This window comes from Mesoplodon densirostris, chromosome 15, assembly GCF_025265405.1.
Source record: "Mesoplodon densirostris isolate mMesDen1 chromosome 15, mMesDen1 primary haplotype, whole genome shotgun sequence".
Classification (NCBI taxonomy): domain Eukaryota; kingdom Metazoa; phylum Chordata; class Mammalia; order Artiodactyla; family Ziphiidae; genus Mesoplodon; species Mesoplodon densirostris.
Window position 1 is genome coordinate 38119205 of NC_082675.1, and position 12508 is coordinate 38131712.

General features: G+C 42.3%; 1 protein-coding gene across 2 annotated transcripts in view; it reads left to right on the top strand.

The window, feature by feature from the left end:
• Positions 1–12508, top strand: part of COLEC12 (collectin subfamily member 12) — a 195002-nt gene that overhangs the window by 146921 nt on the left and 35573 nt on the right. For both annotated transcript variants that reach the window (XM_060118788.1, XM_060118789.1), the window contains one exon: positions 6313–6435. In XM_060118788.1, coding sequence (XP_059974771.1) covers positions 6313–6435 — 123 coding nt within the window. The remainder of the gene's footprint in view (positions 1–6312; positions 6436–12508) is intronic.

Here is a 12508-nt window from a genome sequence, read left to right on the forward strand (position 1 = left end):
TAGAAACCTCAGGCCTGTAATAGTTAACTTCCTGGAGACTAAATTTTCCTGCTCATTTCTGAGAAAGGTTTATCTGTCAACATTAGAAAGGACGTTTCTGCATTCCTGTATTTTGACAGAACACTTCTACAAGTCTAACCTGTTCACCTTCTACGGTTTCTCTCATTTGGCATCCTTCTCCTTGCTTTGCTTTCCACCTCTGAAGGTCAACAAGCTTAGGGAAGCAACGTGTGATCATCTAGGTTCAGCTTCCAGCTCAGCCACTCACTAGCTTGGGTGCTCAACCTCTCTGACCCCCACTTTCCTAAAAATCTATAAAATCAGGGTCAGAAGTCCTACTTGGCAGGGTTATTAAAGGGACTGTGAGTAGCTGGGCAGGGGGACGTGGTACACATCAGGTACTCAAGACTGGCCTCCATCCTTACCAATTCCTCTTCGAGTTTGCAGCAATAGCAAACTCTCATCCACTAACCAAATATCTCGTGGCTTTCCTCCAAATACCTGTGCAGTCTAAGTGTCCAGCTCAATTATATGACAGACTCTTGATGGTCCAAGCTGGAGCCAAATTTTCATGTGTCCTTTTAATTAAAAGATTCAGCGCCTAATCACAGAAGGACATTGTTTGGTGGTGCTGATAATGAAGTTAGTCAGGGCTGCTGAAGTGTATCATTAGGATGGTTGACAGTTCACTCTGTGCCCATGGAATAAAATGAATAGGAAGAGAGCCAGGGGGAAGGGGCCAGCCTGGAGGGACATATGTAAGAGATGTGATGGATGAACTCCTCCTGGACCTAGGATTCCACTCCTCAGAACTGAAGGCATTTGTGTACAGTTCATATAATAAAGGATTTCCTATTATAAAAACCACAAAGAGAAAGTAATGGCGTTCTTTTGAGACACTATACGTTCTGGCAGATGTTATATATTCTGAGTGGCATCATTATCTGGCTTTTGCCTCTAACAATTCTTTTTTAGCAGGCAGGGTATACATTATAAATTTTAAACAAATAATAAATATAGATTTTTTACATTAAGACCAAACCAGAACTGGCTGCCTCTTTTAATATATACATGAAAAATTTTTGTCAAAAGAAACTATACCTTTGGTAAATGTGCAGAATATTAATATAAGCTCAGGATGAATGCTGAAGAGTTCAAATTCATAAAACTCTGTTCTAAATCATTTTTCTGGTTTGAATGCATCTTTATGAATATAGCGATGCTGTGAGGCTTCATTTATTTTGCACAGAAAGTGATTTTATTTTAAATTCTTGTCCTCTTTCTGTTACCATGATTCTCTACATTAGTTAAGAAACTTGGCATGATAAGTTGTCCAGGGCTGGGATTTATATTTGGGGAACTAAATACTCATTAATACTTTTTAAAAAATACTAAATAAATCCATATCCCATCATTTAGTAAATAGCCTTTATAATAAGGAAAAACTAATTATTCGTGGGATAAAGTGTTTTATGTATTTAGCTTCTGTTCTAGTGATGTTGCACTACATCCAAATAACTAACTAGGATGTTAACTCTTACTGTTTTTTTTTTTTGCTTTTGAGGGCATTTTAATGATAGGAATGTATTTGAATCATCAGTTTTACCGTTAGAGCCAAATCATTCTCATGGGCTTATGGGAATATATGCCACCAGGCAGTAGATTAATAACTATTTAAAACCCACATGAAAAGGTCACTGCAAAACTCAGATCAAAACCTGTGGTTTTCTGGATTTTGCAGTCTATCAGCTTTTTGAAGCTTCTCTATGGTAACATGATCTTTATGGCAACACCACTGAGCTCTGGACATTTATGATAATTAAGACAGCCCGGAAGTGCCGTGCACTCGCCCACAGCGCCAGCCTTCACTTAAGGAGGAAGGGCGCTGATCAGCACGCATCCATGTTAACAGAGAGTCCTCTTTTGGTGATGGTAGGAAAATATGATAGTGAAGGAGACTCTTGTTTTCCAAAATGATTGGCAAAACAGACTGTATTGGGGCCAGGACCACAGAACTTGGGAGGGCTCTTTATGGAGAACCACAGCAGAAAGGAATTCTCTTTGCTGGTGAATTTTTCCGGCCTTCTGCACTGTCATTCCTGCAGTGTTTCTCACTTATTCTCTCCAACTAGCTCACCCTACTCTGATCGGCGGCCGCACTGACCCCCATCTTCTTACTTAAAACGTGTTATTGGAAGCAGGGCAACACAGGGAACTTTGAGTTTGCACACTGGGGATGGGACCAAATGGTCAGCCTATTCTGAACTTCGTAGAATACTCAAGGAGTTAACCAGAGTGATTCTGGCTTCCTTTGGCCTCCCCAATGTTTTTTGTATAATAAAGACTTGGACACTGGAAAATGCATTCAGAACACAAGCCAAGCATTGAGTTCAGTGGGGATAGAGCAGGAGGGGTAACCCATGGGAGGGCATGGGTCCTGCAGGCACGTTCTCTGCCTGTGGCCTGCTGAATTGTAGATGTGCTGTTTGGGCCAGGTTTTGTGATAAGCTGGCTCTCTCGGTGGTGAGGGGCAAACTGCTTCACTTCCTGACCTAGAATCTCTTATCTGCAGCCTTGCGGATCCATTCCCCGCCCTTCCTACCGGCCCCTCGCAATGGGAACAGAGTCCCCCGTCTCTGGAAAGTAATGCTAAGAAAACAAACACTACAAAGGCTGGTAACAGGGGGATGTCTCTCTTGAATGTTTTTTGTGACCATCTAGGTTCAAGGAGGAGGGGGTCCCCCAGCTCCATGAGCCAGCAGGGTCTCTTTGTAGTAGGCATCCGTATGTTTGGCCAGATGTCCTCCCAGTGGAGGGCAGAGAGGGAAAGATAAAACAGAATTCTTATGAAAAATAAGTCTTGGGAGGGAGAAAAAACAAGACGGAGAAATTGTGTCAAGTAGGACTGGAGACCAGGCGGTGCCATCTGATATTGATTAAATGCTGATAGAGTCAGCAACGAGAAATGCGTGTCACTAGGAAGTGACCCTTGTTCTTCAGCATGTGAAGCAGTGACAGCTGTCTGGGAGCAGATCTGCATGAAGACTACATGCACAAGATGTCCAGTGGCAAACACAGCAACAGCATGCATGGTGAGAAGGGGAGGAAAGGACCCCTGCACTGGACGTCAGGGCACGTTCCTTCTGATTCTGCTTTACCTCGCCAGCCTCACTCTCCATATCAGTAACACAATGATGCTTGACCGGATGACCTCTAAGCAATGCTCTAGCCCCAAATTCTGTTATCTATCATCATCTGCCCTCTGACCAAATCTTCTGAGGCTCTTCTAATGGAATGAAAGAAATAGCCCTGGAGAGGCGTAAAGAGTTCACCCACCACAGTCCTAAAATCCAAAAGGAATGAAACCCTCCATCAACCATAAAATTGTCCTCCAATCTTTCCACAGCATCCCTGGGTCTATCCTCCTTCTGTGTTTTACAATTGCCACCAAAGCAAGTTAATTGTTTTCTGAACATGAGATGTGGCATATCTCTGGGTCTACCTGTGCTTCCCCCACTCCCAATTCCAAAAATATGCTCACTCTAACTGGATATAGGGGTCTTTGTTTCATTTTAAACTGCCAGATTATAGAGAGCTTACGAGCAGGTAGGTGTGTGTGTGTGTGTGTGTGTGTGTGTGTGTGTGTGTGTTTGTTCATCCTTTAGTTAAGGGTGAATGATTGAAAGTTTTCTTTGTTTTTGTTTTTTTCTTTTTGGCATCATCATGAGGTCAGCAGTATTTTGTTACAGGGTGAGGCTGGATTCCAGTGGGAATGGAAGAGGAATCTTCCACTGAGATCAGAAGATCTCACACTAGGATCGTGGCAGTGGAAATGGATAGGAAAGCTTGACCAGAGAGGCATCGTGGCATAGGGCAGAGGTCATGCCGTTTGGAGTCAGAAAGGCCCAGGTTCGAATCCTGGCTATGATGTCTATGGGATGTCATTTCAGCTCTCACTGCCATGCCATCTTGAAGGGTTATTATATGAATTAAAGGTGATGTAAAGTACCTATATTAGAGTCTGGCACAGTGTAGGCAGTAAGTGAACATCAATAAACTGTGGATGAGATGATCATGACAAAAATATCCACAGGAAGATTAGCAGGGTCTGATGACCGATTGAGCTGGAGAATAAATATAAGAGAAGACTTCAAGGTATCTGAGTTTGACCACCTGGGGGGTTGGGATAGTAGGAGTATTTAGATTGGATGGAAATAAAAAAGTTGGGTGAAAGCTGGAGATCTGGTTTGGCAGGACTAGTACCAAGGTCAGTTTTGGACACGAGAGATGGCACTGAAACATCCAGGCGGCAATGGAAGGAGGAGGATGGAAAGGAAAAAGAGTCAAGGAAATGAGAAAACTGCGATGCTGAGAAGCTGATTAACTCTAGGTCTGTTTGATCAATAAGTCTGACTTTACAGCTTTACCTTCAAGGAATTGGCTAACCAAGGTTGATCCAGCATGACCATCTTCTAAAACAAACCATAGCTCCTCAAAATGTGTTCCTCCAATGAAGCATCTCCTGGACCTTGTTAGAAATACAGAATTTTAGCTCCTGCTTCAGACCTGCTAAATCAGGATCTGCATTTCAACAATGTGATTTGTAAGCACTTGACGGTTTGAGAAGCGGTGCTCTAAAGCATGGTGGCCAGACCAGCAGCATCGCAGCCCCTGGGAACCTGTTAGAAATCCAGATTCTCAGATGCCTTCTCAGGCTTCCTGAATTAGAAAGGATGTGTTTCAACAAGCCTTTCGAGTGAATCCAGTGCACCTCAGAGTTTGAGAATCATTGCTCTAAGTCATGGAACAGACAGATTGAGCCCCCTCCCCTTGGGTGTATAGCCCAGAACACTGGAGGGATTGGTTAAACCCTGAAACTTAATTTGAGTCATTGTTCTATGCTGCTTCTCTCATCATTTTGCATTAAACACAGCTGAAGAACTCTTTTCACCGAAGAAGGGCACAATGCGTAAAATTACAAACCAAAGGAGAGAAACTTCAGCTGTGGCTTAATCTTCACAATTTACCCATCAAAAGTTATTGAGCACAATCATAGAAGATCAGTCCTTTATGTGCTGTTGCTCCTGGGAGACGCTATTAGTAAGACACACATAGGGAAAGGAAGACTCTCGGGATACTCCTTACAATGTGATTTTCACATTAAAATGTCGAGTCTCTTCTGTGTTTCTCATTAGTCCGATGGCAAGTTCCCTTTTTATGGGTTAGTTTCTGGAGTCACTTGCAGAAGTGTTGGTGGTTTACCACTTAGACTAGAATGTTTTTCAAAAAGTTCAGCTGTGAGCACTAAAAATTTACCTCTCATCAAAAATGTCTGGTTTTTCTGGTTCTCTAGTTGTTATGTAAATCACTGTGATAACTTAAATAAGCGTCAGTGTCTATTTTCTGTATATATGTAATGTACAAAGATGGTTATATATGGAGCATTTTAATCATAAAATTACCTATATTTTCTGCTATAGGTTATAATACAGTATAGCCAGTGGCATGCTGGTGAAGCAGTTGAGGGTGTGGGAGGGCATCATTTGTAGTGTTTGCCAATTTCCATGGTGTAAATACTCCCTCCAGGGTTGATTTCAAGCTGCCAACTGTTTAACAACCAGTTCCCAAAATTCCTACAAATTTGACAGTTGACTCTTGCAAGCCAGTAGGAACTAGTTTGAGCACACCACTGAAACAAACATCAAGGGACAAGTCACTTTTTTTTTTTTTTGCGGTACACGGGCCTCTCACTATTGTGGCCTCTCCTGTTGCGGAGCACAGGCTCTGGACGCGCAGGCTCAGTGGCCATGGCTCACGGGCCTAGCCGCTCCGCGGCATGTGGGATCTTCCCGGACCGGGACACAAAGCCGTGTCCCCTGCATCGGCAGGCGGACTCTCAACCACTGCGCCACTAGGGAAGCCCCAGTCACAATTTTTTGTTGTTGTTGGTTGTGTCTGAATTACTGTAGGTCCAATAATGGCTGACACAAGTGGATTTGGGTGTTTTAAATCTCTTGTTATGTAGAGATCTTTATTGAAATTATAATTATCATAATGGAATGTGATCTTGAAACTGTTCTATGAGACAAAGTTCTCTATTTTCAAGTCATTAAATACGTTTATAATAATATAATGGCGAGATTTAAAGTGCTTGTGTTGTTCAAGTATGTTTAATTTTAAAATACCACTTATCCTATAGTAGGGCATATGTAAAAACTATATTCTTAGTTATAGTATTTGAACCAAAATGCAGAAAGATACTTTTGAAATGTGTTTTTGGTTACTATTATTAAGATTTGACTTTTCTTACAGGTATTCAGGAAGGAACACAATGTACCAAATGTAAAAATAACTGGGCACTGAAGTTTTCTATCATATTATTATACATTTTGTGTGCCTTGTTAACAATCACAGTAGCCATTTTGGGATACAAAGGTAAGTACTCTTTCCTTTTTCCTTCCAAATAGCAAGTTTTCTTTCATTAATTTAAGCCTGAAAAAACAAGTACATTTTCAAGTGTGAAGTATTTCATTAATATAACTCTTGCCAACAAAACTTAAACATCTTAAGCTCCATCTTTGTGTCTTGAGCTTCTTGTAGCTGTGGGATCTGAAAGGAAAGAAGTAGCAATTCCTTTTGAGTCATTTCAACCATAATCATGGTCCTCTATGAGTTATAAAATTTTTTCCTCTTTGTTGCTTTTTCCTACTTATTTCCAAATACTCCCTCTTCCTCTATCTTTTTTCATCTTATCTCTAAGAGGCCCCATGAAAACCCTGGAGTCAGCACATGGGAAAACTGTATTGACAGAGGATAAGACCTCCAAGAGATGCGACTTACTTCACCTAGGGACTGGCCAATTAATTCCCTTTTGTTTCTCTTCAGCACATTTACTGTGGTCACTGTTTATATACCCCCTTAAAATACCACCCTGTAGAAATGAAAAGAGGTGGCACCACCACCTCAGCTGTACTTTATGGCACATTAGTCATTCTTTCAACATGTCTGGTTTAAGGTCAGTGGAGGATTTTTGCCTGAATCCTCCAGATCTGCAAAGTGGGTTGGTTCCCCCCACCCCCCCGTTCCAGACACTGCAGGTTGAAGGCACCCTCATTCAGAATCACAAACTACATAAACCCTTTTATAGAAAACAGCCATGGGGGACTTCCCTGGTGGTGCGGCGGTTAAGAATCCGCCTGCCAATGCAGGGGACACAGGTTCAAGACCTGGTCTGGGAAGATCCCACATGCTGTGGAGCAACTAAACCTGTGTGCCACAACTACTGAGCCTGCCCTCTAGAGCCTGTGAGAAGCCCGTGCACCGCAAGCTCGCTGCAACTAGAGAAAGCTCATGTGCAGCAACGAAGACCCAACACAGCCCTAAATAAATTTATTTATTTATTTATTTATCTTAAAAAAAGAAAAGAAAACAGCCATGGAAGCCTCACAGAGACATGCGAGATAGATGTGATGTCTGGTTTCAGCAAGAGGCAGACATGGGGTCTGTTGATCTTCGCTCTGCCTTCCCTCAGCACTGACAGATTAACAGTGGAGAATTCCCACATGTTCCCTTCTCTGTTCCCTGCCCCATAGACTTGACCTGGGGACAGAAGGATGCAAAGTGAATTCCCTCCAGCTTGTAACTCCTCCCACTGCTCTCCCAGTGTTTATCGGTTTCCTGAGAAAACAATGTACTGGAATAAGAATGGGCTTTGGAGCCAGACAGTCCCGATCCAGTTCTTGAGTCCACCATTTGTAATGCAATTGTGAATGTTTATTAAGTGCTCGCTGGTGTGCCGGGCATCACGCTCAATCCTCTGCATGGCTGTGTAACCTGGGTATGAATCATAACCCCTTAGTGTTTCTGATTTCTTATCTGTAAAATGGCAATAATAATGCCACTCTTCAAGGTGACTGCGATGAGCAAAGATGATGTAACTGAGCCACCAGTACTAAGGTTGGTCCCGGTAGCGAGTGGCTGAATCTCTGTTCTTTGCTTCTTCATAACTGCGTTTTTACAGCTCTAGCTATGAGAGTGGCAAAACATGTTAAAAATACTCAGTATAGTCAAGGCTTGTTAAGTCCACTTCTAAGGCTATTTCCATGGAAAATTGTGTGCATCCTGTAGTGGGCTGACTGATGAACTTGGGCAATGGAAGTTTGGAAAATTACCAGGTCATTTTATCCATTTGCGATGAGTTAATCTAACCTGGGATTAACAGAGCAAGTGTTAAGAAAGGCTATTAAATCATGGCGGGGCTGGACAGAGGGAGGCGGGGGAGGAAACCTAGTGGGGAAAAGGAAGGTGTTTTATGTCCCAGGTAATTCAGCCTGGTTGTCTTCCTTTACTGGGTCATTTAGGTCATTACTCACTTCACAACTTTTCCTAGTGAACTCAGGTAAAGGAGATGCTTGAAATCAAACAGTCATTTAATAGGTATCTTTAGGGCTTAGCACTGTGTGATATGAAAGTAAACAGAGATGAGAAAGGTTTGAAGAAATACCTCTGTATGGTATTTTGTCATTTTTACCTCTGCAGAAAGATAAGGTCTAGGATCTTTATGCCTTAAGAATTATACAGAAAGATACAAAATAGGGGGCTTTGTTTGTTTATTTTTAAAGTACAGATATTTCCTCCATTTTTATGACATTAGAAAGCCCTTCTCGGCTCTGGCATATTTGTGTGGGCTGGTCTATTCACCCGGAACACCTTTTCCCTGTTCTCCACCTTTCTCTTTATGACTTTCTCTTCCTTCTTTCTCTCATGTCTCCCTCAGACACATGTCCCGCAAGAAGCCCCTGAAAGCTGAGTTGGGTGCCCTCCTGCTGGTCCCCATGGCATCCTTTTTTACTCTTAGCCCCTGTCACACTGTATCATTATGGCCAGTGGGTCTGTCTCACCACCCAAACTGTAAGCTCCACGAAGACAAGAGACTATCTTTTATTTATCATATCTCCCACTAGCACCTGGCTCATAGTACGGAAGAGTTACCCAATAAAGTTTACTGAATGAATTAATGAGAAGATGGATGGATGGATGGATGGTTGAATTGTAGATTAGGGCCGACTTCTATAAAGGCAATCAATCAATGCCCAGGGACCTCTAAGCCAATTGCTGCGACTCAAGGCCCTACCTAGAAGCTTAAAATCCTGAAGATTATTACTTGGCCTGCTCTGGGGTGTATCTCGCCAGGATGAAGGGCGAAGAGATTGAGGGAGTGAGACAAGTTGGAGGCCCCTCTTTCCCTCCTTCAGGGTCCCCATCCCTCAGGCTTCTACTGACAAAAATAAGGTAACACAACATGCAATTTTTGTCTTTTAAACACAGCCTTAATGAGCTAAAATGCTGATATTTTCCAGATGTGTTTTCCCTTTACTTGAACAGTGATTCCTCTTTCTTGCTGATAAGATTCTGGTGACCCAACATGGTAAGAGGCAGAAAGATAAGTTCTCCCTTCACACATCTCCCTTTGAAGTCTGGAGAAACTCGCTCCACTTTAAAAAAAAAAAAAAAAAAAGGGAAGAAAGAAACAAAAAAGAATATTCAGTGAAAAAAGAGGTTTCTCTGGAGGAGACGTTGGAAGGAAGTAAAATAGAAACTCCTTTATTTATCAGAGTTTGCAGAGACAATTCCATGGTGTTTTCCTCAAAACTGTTCTTTACTTCTCCTTTTATGTCACTTACGCAGCTACAAGTTAGGATGTAACTTAAGCTCCTTCCAGAGAATTTGCTGATCAAGTCAGAGGATTGCTGAGTCACCCAGACAGGTCAGTACACTGGCTGTGACAATGAGGCATGTCAGCCACTTTACAGAAAGCACATTCTCAGACAGTTACAGCTTGGTGCACCCTCTGTCCTGGACTCTTTGTCATCGGTCAGTGAAGCTTCCATGACAGAAGCCACCTCCTAAATTCAGTGGGTCATTTTTCCTGCAGAACATTCCCTGAACAGGAAAATCCTGTTCTGTGGTCCTGCCCAGCAGGCATCTACCTTAAGGTGTAATTAGGATAAAGATGAAAGACAGACATCTGAATCTGTTTCAGTAAGAACCTCCTCTGATGCAACATTCCTAGTCATAAATGCCTGCCTTGCTGCTCGGCTCTGCCAAGGTAGCAGTTACAGCTGGATAAGTAGGCTTTCAGATGTGCATCAGATCACACTGTGTAGCTGTTGTCAGAATCCAGGATAACACCCTATAACCAGATCTTCTGTATTTTTGTAATGAAATATGCAATAGTGTTCAAGGTAGAAATGTCTTTATTACATCACGAAGGAGCATCACTGCTATTATTGGGAAGTCCCAGGTACCAGTAGGGGGCGTGTTTCTCCCTCAGAACCACAATCAGGCTGGTACAGACCCTCGTGAGCGCCAGGCAGGAGCTCTGTGCTCTGCTCTTGTTCCCTGTCCCCAAGGCCTGGGCCATGAGCTAAGTCTCTTGGATCCTCCATGTCCAGCTCTGGGCCACAAACCTGGCAGATACTTGGTAAACATCTGAGGATGATGACTGTAAAGGGAAGATAAAGAAGACATAGTCCTTCCCCTGAAGGGACTTTTCTTGGAAGAAACCATATTTAGGAAAAAGAAATACTGGATGAAGGGCAATGTGGAATTATAGAGCAAGCATGGATTTTAGAGTTAGATCTCCTGGCCTGCTATCCCACTTAGTCACCTATAAGCTGTGTGAGGGACTTCCCTGGTGGTCCAGTGTTTAAGACCCTGCACTTACACTGCAGGGGGCGTGGGTTCGATCCATGGTCAGGATACTAAGATCCTGCATGCCATGTGGCCAAAAAAATAATAAAAATTTTAAAATTAAAAAAGTAAAGTGCAGATTTTTACCCCCCCAAAAAATTAAAAAAAATAAGCTGTGTGACTCTGGACAAGTTACTGAACATCTCTGAGCCTCAAATTTTTTCCATCTGCAAAACAGCAATCATAAGGATTAACTGCAGTGACGATGCAGTGCACCTTGCAAAGAGTAGGCAATCCATAGAGGCTGTTTTTATTGCCATTCAGATAAAGAGTCCATTGGTGTGGAATCAGATCATCAGGCAAGGCTTAGCACAATGGGCTGGTGAGATTTGGAGTAGACCTTAAAGGATGGGTGGAATCCAGACGAGGGAGAAGGAGGTTAGTGGCCCAGGCCAAGGAATGATACCAACATGCTTTTATAGAAAAGGTATTATTGTCAGATGATCCTAGAGAATTGAGTTTTGGGTACTTAAAGAAGGGCAACACTTCAGATATGACACCTAAAGCAATGATATTTTGAAGGAAAAAATCTGTCGAGAAACACTTTCCAATAAAGGGGAGCCTGTGAAAAAACAGACTGCTCGTGACCCTTCTGTGTTTCATGTTTGTTTTCCTCATATGAGAACAATCTACAAACTGAGGTCTCCCTCCAAAGGTGGGGAGTTTCCAGGGTCAGAGAGGATGGTCTGCCACTATTTTCCTGACAGAGAATTTGTGCTAATGAGTTAAGAGTAAAAAACAGTGAAAATGCTATGTGCTATTACAGCAAGTGTTACTTCTGGATCTCCATCAGTCTAGTATTTTAAAGCAGGTAGCAAGCTGCCAGTTTTGCAGCCCTCAAGTTTGCAGCTTTATACCCAGATCCTGTGTTTTTAAACACAGACACACAGGCACTGGTGCATGTAACCGATTCATAATCCTTGTGGGCGGGGCAAAGAGTTTCCTAGCACCAAAGAGAAACCTAACAGGTTTTTGTTTTTTTTTTTTAATGAATGTATTTATTCCTTTTACTCTATACAAACCTGAATTATCTGTCTACGACAGTTCTGTGTTTTTAAAAAGTAAAATGGAAGAAAAATTAGAGAGGGTAGAAAATGACTGCCTGTCAGCATATTCAGAGGTTTCTTTGGCTTCCAGGAAAAAAGGTCAGGACTTAAGATCCTGTATGTGGTTTGAGGACAGACTGAGGCATGTGTTTGATTTGAGGATCAAAACTGAACCTAAACTTGTAAACATTCTTTTTTTTTTTTAAAGGGTAGCTTTGCTAAAATGCAGATGAAACATTTTCTTCTTCCCATTTTCCAGGGATTTAGGAATGTGCATGCCTATCAGACAACCCTCAGATTATTATAACTATACCTCTGTGTTTATATAGTCATCTTAAAAAATGATAATTATTCAACTAAATGCCATACTCATTGCCAGTGCCGAGGCCTCCCTGCATTGGTTGGTTTATACGTTTGTTTGCATAACCTCTAGCTCAGTCGATTTTTTTCCACAGGCGTCAGCAGCCAGCAGGCAGATTCTCATTTATTTAAATAAATGGTGTAATGAATAAGTATGTGATGAATACCTACTACGCGCCACACACTGAGCTAAGAGCTGCAGATAAAACCAACACAAATTGTCCTGCCCTAAAGGGTCTTAGAGTAGAGAAACCATGACAACACAGTGACGAGAGTCCTGTAATCGGGAGAGAGACCCCTGCAACATAAACTTCAGCAAAGATTTCCCACAGGACGTGACCAGCTGAGTC